The sequence below is a fragment of the Lissotriton vulgaris genome, chromosome 5 (assembly GCF_964263255.1).
Source record: "Lissotriton vulgaris chromosome 5, aLisVul1.2, whole genome shotgun sequence".
NCBI classification, from domain to species: Eukaryota; Metazoa; Chordata; class Amphibia; order Caudata; family Salamandridae; genus Lissotriton; species Lissotriton vulgaris.
Genome location: NC_141693.1, coordinates 994,698,452 through 994,713,753, shown reverse-complemented (window position 1 = coordinate 994,713,753; position 15,302 = coordinate 994,698,452). Strand labels below are relative to the sequence as shown.

General features: G+C 40.8%; 1 protein-coding gene across 1 annotated transcript in view; it reads right to left on the bottom strand.

The window, feature by feature from the left end:
- Positions 1-15,302, bottom strand: part of LOC147711878 (inactive heparanase-2-like) — a 738,870-nt gene that overhangs the window by 192,962 nt on the left and 530,606 nt on the right. The window contains exon 8 of the mRNA XM_086919554.1: positions 469-583. Within this exon, the coding sequence (XP_086775680.1) occupies positions 469-583 (115 nt within the window). The remainder of the gene's footprint in view (positions 1-468; positions 584-15,302) is intronic.

Sequence of the window (15,302 nt, the reverse complement as noted above, 5' to 3'; positions counted from 1 at the left end):
ACTCAGACAATAATGGTAGTTATGACCTTGTTATCCACCTCAGTATCATTATTAAGTATGCATTTGTGAACTAACCCTTTAAATTGCTTCGGCACACTACTGGAAGATACACTCCTGGATTTCAGGTTCCCTTCATTTTTACAAGTAGAACTGCTCATATGCTTCTAACTTGTTTGTATATTTTGACATTAACTGACGTGACATATATACATTTAAAGAATCAAATCTGGAAAATGCATTTGAAACACAGTTCAAATAGGCCGCAAAGAAAACAGGCTTCTTTCTGAGTCGTGCACCCTGGACTACTTCTATTGAGAAACCCAGATTCCAACTGAACATGGTGAAAAACAAAAGAAAATAGAATTTCTGAAGTAAATGAAACAAAATCGAGCCCCCAACATTCTGGAAGAGACACATGAATAGAAATATGAAGACGAAACATGGACTTGAAGCTCTGAAATGACTTACCGGTAAAGGGTTAAAGTTTTGGTCCACTAAGTTATTATATCCATGGTCAAAGAACGAATGACGAATAACCACGTCTATCCCTTGATTTGCGGACATTCCTAACGTGTTCAGCCATCTAAAAAGTGGAAAATGCACCCATAAGTGCTTCCAATAATACACGCAAGTGATACAAATAAAACATTGGATAGACGAGCAAAGAGATGCAAACAGATGTTTCTGCCTTGAGATATTTATGCAGTAGTTTGATGTGAACGTTGATATAATTTAACCGCCAGTATGCGCTTTTAAAATGTATTTTCTGTTGCCAAGTCTCCTGCTTTATTGCTTAGTTAATGTTATTTTGTAGAAATCTGGCAGCATATACCTCTTAGTCAACGAAGCACCTTTTCTCCTTTAGCTTTTCATAGCAAAAGGGTGGTTCTCTCTTGGCAGGGTCTGTCTTTACTGAACTCTTGATAAACAGCCACCCACAGACTCTCGAAAACAACACATAACGATAAAAGCACAAGGCTGTAAAGATCATTAACATCGATGTTTTTACCAGAATTCAATTTAAGGATGAAATACCGTGGACACTATTCACTAAGCAATTTACACTTACAAGTCTGATTACAAGGATAAAAGTACAAATCGTAATTTTTACTAGTGCCAAACCACTTTTGTAATAAAAAATATTTTACTCACCCCTAGGTTGCCCGGTGAATAAATATCGTGTTGAGGTTGGATAGGGAGGGTTCCAGCATGGATGGACTAGACGTTTATGAACGTCAACAAATGAAAGTTTGGGACTATTTACTGATTATTTTCTGACTGGCTCTCAATCTATAAATGGTTGATGATTAACTTATCAACCGAAGAAGAAAATAGCTTATCAAGGTACGAGACACCCCTCAAAAATAATGGAGTGCAGAGGATAGGTTTCTCCACGCGAATCAATATGTATATAGTTTTTGAAGTGGACAAAAAAGGTCCAAGTGCGTTTGCACTAGCTTGTTTTTGTGTGAAAACTAAATGATATGCTTCTATACTTCTGCACGTAAACATTATCCCAAAGGATTTCCCTGAAAGTGGCTTGAAACCTGCGACTCTGCAGGTGTAAGGGGGTTACCTCTCCAACTTTTGTGTATTCCAATTAGGTTGGACACCTACTCCTAATGGAGGTCAGAAAAATGTGAGTGATGATTTCTGACTTCTTTAAAAATTAGACGTTGTATGTTTGTTTAATTTAATTTTCGGTGGCAGGTTCATTCCTTCCTCAGCTTGTGGGCATGCAAAAGGAACCAGACACTTTTTCAAAAGCTGTTAAATCAAAGCTTTGCACAGAGGTGGAGAGAAAACATAAATAAATGTGACAGTCCTGCCCTACTCCACACTGGTCACCAGGGACATAGACCACCTGACTAATCATCCGGTGAAGTGGTTGCATCCTTGAGTACACATTTGCAGTATGATTAATACACACACAGGACTCTAATACAACTAATCCTCATGTGGCTTCAGATTTTGGAATGCTGATATTCAGTGGTTGACTGAAAAGTGGAGGTCTGCAATCTCAGACCCAACCTTTGCAACAAAGCATGAAGAAATCAGTGCTCCAAAAGCATAAAATGGATAGTGCATGGACAGTCGAGCCATCAGAAATGTAGTGCATGTGTTATTGTGTCTGACAATTTGAGAGTCAGGAGCTTGTATCTTACAACTTCAGACTCTAGATGATAGGGAAGGGATGTGATGGATCACCTCCCAAATGGGCGAAATATTTCTAGTGAAGGGTTCAGCTAAATGTGGTGTGTTACAACATTAAGACCAGGATGAGCTGCCTTCAGTTACACATACCAACATAGCACTATTTTAGTCTTAGACTCCTGCAAGGTAGGACTAGGTTGAACATTTTTGCTGGGCCGATTTGGGGTTTCAGCCTAGGTTTGCTCAACACTGTTATGTTGGACACTTGAGAAAAGGGCTGGGCAGTTGCTCAAAAAATTGTATTCAGACAGCAGCATTGGCCAGTACCCATAAAGTGAAGTTAAACTGTATAGGGGAAAACATATTACACAGTTTCAGGATTACTGCATGCCTAAAACTGTAGGTGTATTTTGTGCTATAGCATGATATGCACTAGAATCACATGTGATTTACATGATGCACAAAGCCATGCATGCAAGAACATTCTTTTCCTCTGGCACACTGCCTTATATGCATCTTGAGTAATCATCGAGGTCACTGAGGATTTCAAAACACAGATTACAAGTCATATCTGTCTACCAGCAAGACTTGACTAAGCATTCATTGGACCATTGTCACTGCCTACTATCCATCATGGCTGCCACATCTTTCAGTTGACAAAGGCAAACTAACTAACTTCTCACATCAGTAGTTGGCAGTCCTACCCAAGGAGGTGATGAAGGCAGGGGATTGGCTATTTTGTCACCTGCGACCCAAGCCAACACCTAAAGCTAGGTCAATTATTTTGCTTTAAATCACCATCAAGCTAAATGCTGTTGCCACATACCCTCAGGAACTGAAGGATATTGACAAGTGATGGAAGACTGAAAAGGTGTGTGAGGAACATTGCATTCCTAACACTGCTTTGAGTTGGGTTCCAAAATAGTGTAAAGGCTGCCTGCCATCATTTCACAGAAGCAGGAAGATAGGGATACCATTAAGATCACTGGATCATGATCTGTGACATGATCATGTGCTCATGATGGATGGTGTGAAACTGATTGCAGTATTCACAAAGAGTAGTTGCACACATTTGCAAATCTTTGGGGTTTTGAGTGACATTATAGACAATGAGAGCAAAGCTCCTGTGGTCTGTTTGATGTCACTCAGAACCCCTCAGTTATTCACAGTTACCCATCTATAATTCTATGTGATGTTTGACCCAATTTCATCTTTGCCATCTGAATACTTCCTCCGTGAGCCTCCCTGAGCCCGACCCACTAATTGTCAACTTTCCAGATTAAAACTGTCTCAGGCCTCTAAAGCCTCCCTCCCAATTCACAGTCATAGGTACCACTTAGCTACATCACTCAGTGACATCTTCTACCTCACCACATTTGCTTTACTGGGCTTATTCCACACCTTCCACTCAATCCTAAAATACCCTTTGCAGACAGACTTTCTCCTCGCATCCTTCAATGTTCCACCCAACACCCCACTTTCTAGATCCATTTTCCATCACACTCTTCCTTGGATAATCTGCTAACCAACATCTGTATACGCCTTTTCCATTACTCACTCTATCACATCAACAATCCATTGCCATGTACACCTCTCTCTCCAAACCGTGTACTCTCATCACACTACCATAAGCCCACCAACTGAACATCATCACACGAAATCCCAACACATCACACAACAATATTACCTGCAACATTCTGCAACGCACAATCACACTAAATACCACATCATGCATGTCACTCCCACATAAAACACAACTACCACACAATTCTAGCACATCACCACGTTTACATCCAGAAGCTGAGGCTTGCATTACTGTAGACTAGGCCTGGGCAGAGTTTGCGGAGTTCAACATAGAAAAAACTCCACTAGCGGAGAAGTGCATTTGGTCATGCCTTTGAGTTGATTTTCAGTGCCAGGTGTTTGTCATGCACTGTAAAATTGGCACAAACAGCACCCTGCAAAGAGCAAGAGGGCGCTGCTTCATTTCTTGCTGCTTGAGTAGATTTTGTACCCGAGCTGCAGCTTTCTCAATGTGAACGGAAGGTTTCTCAATGCGAGCAGTCCCGACCTTCCACGACCTCCCACGTTGAGAAATAAGACCGGCCGCATTGAGAAAGAAGGTGGATTTTTCTTACTCAGGCTTGCCAACTTGACGAGCATGGAAAAAACTCTGCTTTGCGGATCAAAGTTTTTCAGAACTCCGCAGAGTGCAGAAAACTTCGTAAACTCCGTGAACAGAGTGGACTTTGCCACCCAGGCCTACTGTAGACTGGACACTACCATAGCCCTCCTGTGTCCACACTTTTCCAAATGTTCAATTAACATTTGACAACCAGTGCATAGCTTAATTGTGGCCATATAATTTCAGCCTGATCATTGTTCAACAACACAGAATTCTATTAAAAAATAATCTGTGAATCCACATAATGTATATACATTTATACATATTCTGTCCATCTCTACTTTAACCTCTTTTAGTGTTTCAATACAATAATTAGCGTTCTCATGTACCCATTGTGCTCAGTTTTTTCAACTAGTTATTGAGCAGTAGAGCATTTATGTTCTCCTTTATCTTTCCTGGGGCTTGGTGTGTCTCCTAATAAGTACATCACAGGGTTTTAAAGAGTGTTGCTATCAGACATATCAGAGTATTGTTCTTAATATAGCCATTCAATAGTCTACTACTTTCAGGCACAATCATACCACGCAATTGTAATAACCATTCTCTTCCTCAGTTATGGTGCTTGTACTGTGTATATGAGAGCCAATGTGGTTTCGCTTCTTGGTATTTAGAAAAGTTTGGCACAAATAACTGAACTATATACACCTGAATCTAACAGCTAGCCTAAATGATTTCCCATTTAAGTTTTGGAGTTCACAATATTTACCTTAATTTCCAGTGTAATGGTCCACCTAAGTCACTGCTTTGTGTCCCGATCCTGTCGTAAATAGTAACTTCTGTGCATTATCATTTGGGAATTATCAGTCTCGCCCTGCCATATCCGATGTGTCACATGAACAAATCTATTAGAACTGATAAATTGGCCTGCCCGTACATCATGTTTCCTTCTTAGCTTCTCAAACAACTTCAAAATGTTGGCTCCATATAGTTCCTCCAATCCTTCTAGCCAACCAACACTCCAAAGCTGGAGTTTAGGTATATACAATGTTTTCATTTCCACCTTCCTGCAATGCACAGACTAACAAACCCTCACAATATAGATTAGTTCACGTGAATTCCACACTTTGATGTGTTAACCCCAGATAGCTGAGACCATTGTCGTCAATGGCAGTGTTTTAATAGATATGGCCTCAGGGATTGTTGGGATCCACCCTTCATTTTACTATCCATTACAATTGCACTTCTAGATAGTAGTGTTCTAGATCTGACACTCCAAGCCTTCCCTCAGATATTAGGAGTATGCTCTTGTATTTGACACCTCTTATTATTGCCCATACAGTATCTGTCATCAATGTATTCAATTTGTTGGAGAAGTTGACGGCATATAGCATGGGTATGGTGTGAAATAACATAAAAGTGTTGGAAGAATCATCATTTTGGTTACGGCTAACTGACCCATTACTCCATTACTGACATCAGGAGATGGTACCAGAATTTTAATAATCTACATAGTGCAGTCGAGGAGCATCTATAATTACCACCCATGAAATCGTTTGGATCTATGTGTACTGTGGCACCCAGGTATTTAATAGTGTCCAGAGCTGGCTGTATACACCTTCCAATTCCTATACGGACTCCCATTAAAGTTAATTAATAACGGGAACAGAAATTATTTGGATCTATTCATTCAAAGGCCAGAAAGTTGAATAAATTGTTTGCATATCTGAACAGCAGTTGCCAACTAAAGCAACATTTATATTCAACGTGTTGTTTATCTTCATTGACATGTTCGGGACATCTAAATAGATGAATAGCATGTAACCCTTTATGTCACTAAGAGTTCACAAATAAGTTTATTAGGTTGATTAATAGACTGATGTAATCATATTCACTACATATTCGTGTTTGATAATGATTGTTTGCTTTTCACTGATTTATAATACTGTAACAGGCATCCATTTTGATTCTCGAGTAAGCTTAGCCAGAAATTAGGCCTTAACTGAAAATATTTGCTTTAACACTGCTGTTTTTTCCTCCTCTGCAGGTGTGATATTGTCTTTCTCTTTAGCTAGAGAAAGGCATAATGTTATGTATTAGATTGCTGATAGTGTGGCCTGGGAGAAGAAAGCTGGCAATGGATGTGGAGGCTTGATGGTGGGAGAAAGCCTCCTGTTCACTGTGAACCAGGAGGAAGCAACATTCAAGGCCAACAGATGTGAATCTAATTCTGTGTAGAAGGGAAATTAGGCAAGATGTTGACTCCCCTCAAATGCAGTTATGGGATTGGCTTTCAGTGGTGGGAATGAGATATGGATGTTGTGGCAACTGTTAGTTGTACTTTTAATTGGATTTGTATAGCAAGTTGGGCAAACTTAATCCTGACTTTGAGAGGAAACAGATCTCTCTCTGCTGGGCTTCTACGAATGTAAAGTTTCACGCAGAGCACTCTTCCCATTTCTTCAAACTTCAATTGAAGCTCAAACTTATGCTGACACCTTCTATCCACCCCTTTAGAATACCCCTCTATATAGTCTTTGTCCCAGCACATGTTTAGACTACAAAGCAAATGTTTCTTTATGGAACACCTGATTGTGTCTATCCGTTGCATTGTGGCAGTTACTATCTCGTTTCTCATTTTATTACCACTTACATTACTGCCACATTCTGGTCTCCAGACTGTGCCGCTATATCTTTTAAATCTGTTCCTGCTTTGCATATATATTGACTGGATTAATGTTCTAAAATTAACCTTAATGATTGAATTCACTGTATATTAGTCTTCATTGTGGAGTCATATTAGCTTCACAGAAATGTAAATGTATTTCTGATGTTAGCTCCATTAAAACCTCCATTAGTCTTGACTAAGAAAGACCCACTGTATAATGCCTCTATGTCTTCTACTATAAGCACTTTAGCACCCACTCCTACAGATAAGCCTGCCCGATACATCAAAATTGTCCTGGGTCCATTTGGAACTCACCACAGCGTATTTCAAGCAGTAGCCCAAGAGAAAGGTAGGCGACAGGTGGAGGCTATTTACATGTATGTTGAAGTAGGATAGATCTTGCATCATTTATTGGTGATTTCCAAAGCTAAGAGAGAATCCCGATCAGTGGTACAATCAAGTTGAAAGGTTTGTTAAAATCTTGCAGGTATTGTGGGTTGACTTGTATACCTTTTTTGACATTGTGTTACTGAGCGATTTATGAACCAAATGTAAGGTGGCTATTCAGTGGCCAGAAAAGGAGCTGCACCAGAATCCGCTATTTCATGCATCAACGTCTGAGGAAATAAAAAAGTATCAACAGGTGATTGCATTTCTGAAAGTGAAAGTGCACGTGAAGGATATTCATTGGGTACAGATCAACAGAACCACATAGGAACCTAAGGAGACAGTGCATGCTTACTGTTGGAGGTTGTCGCAGGTGTTTAAACAGCACAGCGGATGGAGAACCAAGAGGGAAAGGTTTGTTTCTAGATTTTTGATGGGGCTGCGGCCTAAGATTAGTATGAATATCCAGCAGCATTTGATTTGTTGGCAAAACAAGTCTACTGATGAAATATTGAGGTACTCTAGGTATTGCAGTGATGAATTAGATATTAAACAGAAGCAATTGAAGACAAAGTTTATGTTGTCCCAGATAAAGGCAGCACAAATGGGAGGTCAGAATTAGCTATATGTAGAGAAGGTGGGTCGAACTTAAGGAGTTGAGTGCCCACAGGGAGGACCTATGATGCAAGGTGGAAACAGTGTTCCACAGGGTAGATGTTGTGGTGTTTCGATTGACCCAAATACTGCAATTGATATCTCGACATTAAAGAGACATAATCCTTGTCATTATTGCAACAAGTTTTGGCCTTGAAAGCATGAGTGCCGGTTGAATTCAAATAGGGAAATGAACAAAAATCAAGTTTAGAAATCGGGTTTTGTGCAGATTCAAAATGGTAATTCATCTCAGCCACAGAATGTGCTATTGCAGAGGGTTCAAGGTCCTAACATGTCACAAGTATTATTGATGCAAGTTCCCCAAACCCCGTGCCTCAGCAGAATATGAATGGTCCTAGATTTAATACTAACCAGGTTCCAAAGATGAATCAGAACTTGTCTCAGAATCAAAACCCATTCCTGCAGTACCTCATGTTTGAATCATTAGAGGTCAATGGCTCTGACAAGTCACAATGAGGGTGCCTGTGTGGGGAGCCCTGTACTTCGCGCAGGCTTAGAGGTATACCACAGTGGTCCATTCATGGGAGGTGAGCTGCCATTCGTGATTGACCCCAGTGCTCCCCATTCCACTGTTAGAACAGTGGTAGAAGTTGCTAATAAAAAATGACAAACAATGTTATCAAAGCAGTTCCAGTTACAATTAGGTCATTTGATGAGAGCCACCAGTTTGTGGTGTGTGACTCTGGTCCTGTTAATCTCTTGGGATGTGATCTACTGTGTAAACGAAACTGCACCATTTATTGTACGCTGAAAGGTGTGGAATTTTAAAGCCATGATGAAGATGTTGATTTCAGACTGGCAACAGTTGATGACTATAGATGGTCTACCACCAGATTTTAAAGATAAGGTGAAGCCTGAAGTCTGGGACTTTTCAGAAAAAGATATAGGCTTCATTAAAGGAATTAACCCTGTCCAAAAAAGTGCCAAATCCAATGCTGAGTGCCCTAGAACACCTCAGTACATTGAACACCTGAAACAATAGTTAGGATTAGCCCAGTGATTGAGTCAATGATATAGCAAGGTATTTTGAATGAGATAATGGGAAATCCATCTTACTCACTGGATAGAGCAGGACCATAGGAGGATTAATAACATTGTTATCCCCTGCTGTCCTGTAGTATCGAATCAAACTGTGATACTATTTTAAATTGCATGTGAGGACGAGTGGTTTACTATGGTAGATTTGTGTCAGACCTTCTCTATATGCATGAGAACAGTAAGTGCCTTTTCGACTTTCGGTTATAGAATAGCATTTTGGCATGGTGCCGAAACCCACAAGCGTATACAGAGAGCCCCTCCATCTTTAATCAAATTCTCAAGAAGAATCGAGTCTTTGGTAAGGCCCTATAATTCTGTCCTAGTACAATACATTAACAATTTGTTAAAGGCGTTGAATACCCAAGAGGCCTGTATACATGACACTCTTGCGTTACTGAACCACTTGGCTGAGAATCGAACTGAAGTCTTTCTGAGTAAGTCACAATATTGTCACAGGGAGGACCTGTACCTGGGACATCACATTGAGAAGGGATCAACAAAGGTGTCACAAGAAAGAACTTCTGTGATTCAAAAAGTGAATTCGTGAACCACACAAAGAGAACTCAGGATGTTTTTGGGAATGGTGTGCTAATGTTAACAGTGGAGACCCAATTTTTCCCTAATGGCTAAGCCTTTACAGAGGCTGAAACACAAGGATGTGCCTGATCCCTTACTATAGGACAAAGACTGTTTGGTTGAATTCCTAGAGCTGAGAGAGAGTCTCTGTCATGCCCCGGCACTAGGAATGTCTGATTACAATAAAGGTTTTATACTTCTCTGCAGTGAGAGGGAGGACTTCATTCTCTCTGTGCTTACACAAATGCATGGGGATGCTCCAAGCCCAGTGGCTTATTTCTCTGCTACTCTTGATCCCATAGCTGCACAGGACTGCCTAGTTACCTTAAAGCTTTAGCAACAATAGATGTTAGCATTGAAAGGTGTGAGAGCACAGTTATGGGACATCCCCTTACCTTGTTGATACTCCACTCTGTTGAGATCTTGTTTACTCGTACCTGCACACAGCATCTGGAAAATAGCTGGTTAGCCAAATACGAACAGATCATACTCACCGCCGAGACTATCACCCTCAAAAGGTATGCCTCACTGAAGGCTGCTATCTTGTTGCCATTGCCGAAAAAGAGAATGATGATGGGGAGGCGAAACATAACTGTTTAGATGTCACAGAACTATGCACCAAGCCAAGACGAGATATTTGGAATGAGCCCCTGGCACAGTCAGAGTATAACCTGTTGGTGGATGGCTCTTGCCTGAAAGATGATGGGCCGTTACTGAGGGAGGGATAGTGGAAACCTTCTGCCTCCGAGGTGTAGCCTCTGCACAAGTGGCTGAGATGGTTGCTCTTAATAGAGCCAGCTGCATTTCAGAAAAACTGAGAGGGTTATTTTTACTGATAATCAAAATGGCTTTGGTGTGGTCGACATTCGACATAGATGCAGCCAAACAAGGCTAATGACATCATTTGGATCCCCCAAAAGAAATGGGGAATTTGTCATGAAATTGTTGGAAGCTTTGCAAATGCCTAAAGAAATTGCATTTGAAAAGTTTTGGGCACACAGAAGCGGAAGTAACTATGTGACAATCAGCAACATTAATGCTGATGAGGTTGCACTGTACTGAACTTATGGGTGCAGAACCTTCAATGGAGAACATGTGAATTCATTTGAAAATTAGACCAACTTCAACCTTTTTGTTGACAGCGGCTGATGATTGGGAAGAAGTTGAGAGGCTGCGAGAACAAATACCAGAGGCAGAACAGTAGTGTCAAGAAAGAATTATGAAATTTGGGTATTGGCATATGGAAGACCTGTGTTACTCTATATCTTGCTGTCCCCAAAGACTAGGTATGTACATGGACCCACACATATTGGATGAGATGCCATGGTCAGGCTGTTTTGACAGAATTGGTTCAATCCCAGTTAATTGATAACTTAGAGTTTATGTCACAGTTGTGTTGAGTGCCAGTAAATGAACGTAGGAAGGAGAACTCCAGTGATGACAAGTCACATAGAGAAATCCGGAGGTCAGTTCAATAGGATGCAACTAGACTTCATCTAAATGCCTCTGTGTAATGGGCTGAGATATGTTCTGGTGGTTGTGAATTTTCTTGCGTGGGGTTGAAGCTTACCAGACAAGGAAAAATTGCAGTTTCACTGTGTCTAAGCTGTTGTTCAGGTAGTTAATACCCAGATTCTGTTTCACAACTTCTCTGGAATCAGACTGGGGAAATCACTTTAATGATGAGATCCTGAAAATGTTGCGTACAGCATTGCAAGTGGAACATGGATTGCATTGTAGCAATCAGACTGAGGCTTCTGGCCTTGTGAAGCAGGTTAATGGCACACTGAAATCTCGGTTAGGCAAAGTGTGTGTGTCAACGTCTCTAAAGTGACCGAATGCTCTACCTTTGGAGCTGATGAGGCTTTTCTGTATTACTGATCACAGGAAAGGACTGTCCCCTATTAAATCATCGTGGGCCAAGCAATGAGGTTGTCTGTAGTGCCTGTTATTGCACTTGTGAATATTACAGTTGATATGATTCTTGACTACTGCAAAGAGTTGGCTTATGTGGTGTGTTCTGTGTCTCACCAGGTAGGAGCTGCCACCGCTCTACTGCATCAGGAGCAGTGTCATAACCTCAGACCCAGAGAATGGGTCTTGCTGAAGAAGCAGGTTTGGAAGATGACATGACGGTGCCTCTCCGTTAAGAGCAAACTGCAACTATAGAGCACCAGGAAGAACTGGGGGAGGGATTCGGAGAATGAGCAAGAGTCTCCAGACTTGTTGGTGGTCCAAGAGTTTGCAGTATCCCATGTTCGGCCAGAGTGTGGTCTTGATGTATCGGTGTTGAGAGTCGAGACAGAAGAAGGGTCTTGACCATTGGTGCAGGTGGAGGCCGACCTAGTTCCTGGTGAAGAGGCGAGTTTCATAACCAGTCAAGCTGTATCTGGAGATCAATGGCTGAGAAGGTAAGGGAGTGTGAGACAGAGTATGACTGTTGAACATGTACCATATATTGTCACAGAAGAAACTGAAGCTAATGATCTATGTGGCAGTGAAGACAAGCAGCTCACACTCAGGAGATCAAAAGGAGTACAGGACCTCGTTGGAGGTATTCAGCTCCTGAGTAGACTTTTTTTGTGGCTTATGAAAGAGTGGTCTGTGATTTGTATTATGACAGTGAAGTGCCAATTGAACAACCGTGAACTTGAACCTGTTGTGGAGTATTGCTTTTGAACTTATCCTATCATTAGATGAACTGAACTGGATCTTTGCTTGATTCTCGGAACGGAATTTTGACATTTCTTTTAACTGTGACAATTTAAAGAAATGTGTTTTAAAGAATTAAAAAAGATTCCCTAGGCTCAAGGCTGCAGAAGGAGCACAAGGGTGTCATTTCAGAAGAAGACCGAGTAGGAATTGGGATGACTCATGAAGATTGCTTTAAATAAGTTAATCACGTTCCATCGTTGAACTCAGTTTTGCCATTTACACAGGTAGAAACATACAGCGAAATCAGTTTGCTGCTATTTTTACTCAACGATCTGATTGTAGTGAAGTCATGGAAACAATAACCTAAATAGGCATAGATTTATAGTAGCTGGCATGCTAATAATGATTGTTTATGTGCTAGTCATTTTGCTTGTAGGTTTACACTCAGCAACCCTTCCAAGTCCTATAAGATCCAAGCCTAAAACAATTCCTAGAACCACTGTACTTTTAATTTTAAACTGCTACGTACAGATGCTTCAAAGGGAGATTTTTCTTCCAATGGTTATTTTAGATTGCTTTGCTAATACATTGACACCATGGATGCTAAAGATTGCTATGTGTGTATCTAACTGCCTTAGTCAGTAGCTGACAGTAATACTTACCACCATATTCCTCCCACTTATGGTATTTTCTGCAGCATTTCGCTTAGTCTTTTATTCAGATGAGGAAATTTTAAGTATTATTTTTCAAATTATGATCTGGTTTTCTCAGAAGTCTCCATGTTCAAACATTTGTATCCATATCCAAGTGCTAAAGAAATGGACACTGTTTGGAGCTTCTTTCACCCAGTAAAGAAGCTTGACACTGCCCATGCCCATAGATAGAATTTGACCTGTTCTCTGACTGATGTTGAGAAGAAACTCATAGATGAATTAGAAGATAGACAAAGGGTGATTGAGGAAAGGAATAAAACAGGACCAGATTTAGAAAAAGATAAGTGCTCCAAAGAGAACCTGGAACATAAGGAATTAGGGGTTAAACCCACATTGACTTTAAATTGGCAACACCGAGTCATGTTTTGTGTACATAGAAGTTGGCATGCAGTCCACATCAAGCACGTGGAAGGAAACACAGAGCAATTATTCCCTGAGTCTACTATGTGTCTGAGCTCATGCTTTTTTAAAGTTGCATAGAAATTGGGCCGGCATTTGCTATTTGGCTACAGTCTTTCCAAAAATCTATAATGTAGAAAAATTAGATGAGCAAGGCTTTGGTAGACCAAAACGTAGTAGAAGTGCTTCTGAAATAGTAGGGGATATATATTTTTGGTGCGCTGATTCCTTCTGTTGGGTAGTTTTGAATGGCATCAAGATTTGAAAGCTTTCTTCTAAACTAGATAAATTGACTACTAGCACAGCTGGATCGTTATTGGCTTTTGATACTGAGATGATAGCTATTGGATCTATGGTTCTACACAACCAACTTGCGTTAGATATTCTTCTTGCAAAAGAGGGCGGAGTTTGTAGGATTTTGAAGGCAGCAGTAGCTACCACTAGAGGGCACCGGGGTGCTGCTGACCTCTTTTTTGAAGTTATGTGGATGGGAATTGAAAAGAGCAATTACGATTCATATTTGTACAAAAAAATTAAGAGGGGATTTAAGCCCATTCTGGGTACTGCTTCTATGCCTGGCTGCCTCTTGCACTTGCTGTGATGAGAGTCAGGCAACCAGGTACTCTCGAATGAGACACATGTATCCTTCAGCATTTTCCTTTAAAAAAACAATCCCTATGCAGACTAAGGACTGACCTAACCTCAGCCTTGGCCTGCAATGTTCAGGAGTCTGAAGAGATCTCCCTTTCATGATGCGCAACGGCGTCATACTTACAAGTAGTCCAGGACTTGTAGGGCATAAGCCCTGTATTTCTGGGACTGCCTATCAATCCCTTTAACAAGCTGCAAGCAAAACACTTTCCCAACTTGTCACCTATGACACGTTGGGAAAGGGTTCTACTTGCAGGTTGTGAAGGATTGCAGGCATGTGACTCAGGGTCACAGGGTCACGAGCCTCTGTCATCTCGGCTCACAAGCATGCTGTATACAGAAACACTAAGCATGCTTTAGCATGCTCATAGCATCTCTTTGTAGCACATATTTACAAAGGAGGCTGAAAGGACACGCTTGGCAGTCTCAAGCCTCCCATCCTGGACTGGAACAGCAGCAGCACACCCTGTTGTGGGCCGCCATGCATGTTCCGGAGCAGGGTTTGCCAAGTAAGTGGAACAGGGGGGATGGGGACCTTCCATCATGTCTGCCAGCCTGTGGTTAGTTTTTACTGTTTTTGAAACAATGAAAACAACCCAGAGGCTGGCATAGCAGAGCACACATCTTGAACTCAAGTATTTAAAAGTGCTCCCTTAGTGTGCTTTTATCATGCAGGACGTTTTATTTTAGTACATTAGTTTAAATCGGTAAGTTGAGAGGCATTTATAAAAACTGTTAATAAATGCCTCTCAATATAGTGATGTAAGCTGATGTACTATAGTGAAACACTCTAGCATGTTAAAAGCGTCATACAAGAGAGCATTTTTAAATATGTCAGATCAGAATGTGTGCATCCTAAACTGACATATCTAAAATGTCTCTTGTCTCTTGTAGGCTTTTAACATGCAGGAGCTTTTCACTTTAGTACATCAGTCAATATCACTATATTTAGAGGCATGTATTTATAGTTTTAATAATTGCCTCTCAATATAGTGATATAAAATGATGTACTAAAGTGAAATGCTCCTGCATGTTAAAAACATGCAAGAGGCTCTCCACCCCTTACAAATTTCACCAGCCGCCACTGGTTAAAGGTTCAACAGTGTTGTATATACCCGACAATAGTGAGGAGGTAAACAAATTTATTAGGAAATTTTTGAATTAAAGGATATGGGAGGATTGGAAGTTACAGGTGCATGGGAATTGATTGGACAGGAATTTGCTGCTGCAGGCAGTTGCTTTGGGAATTTTGGTAGTGGGTTTT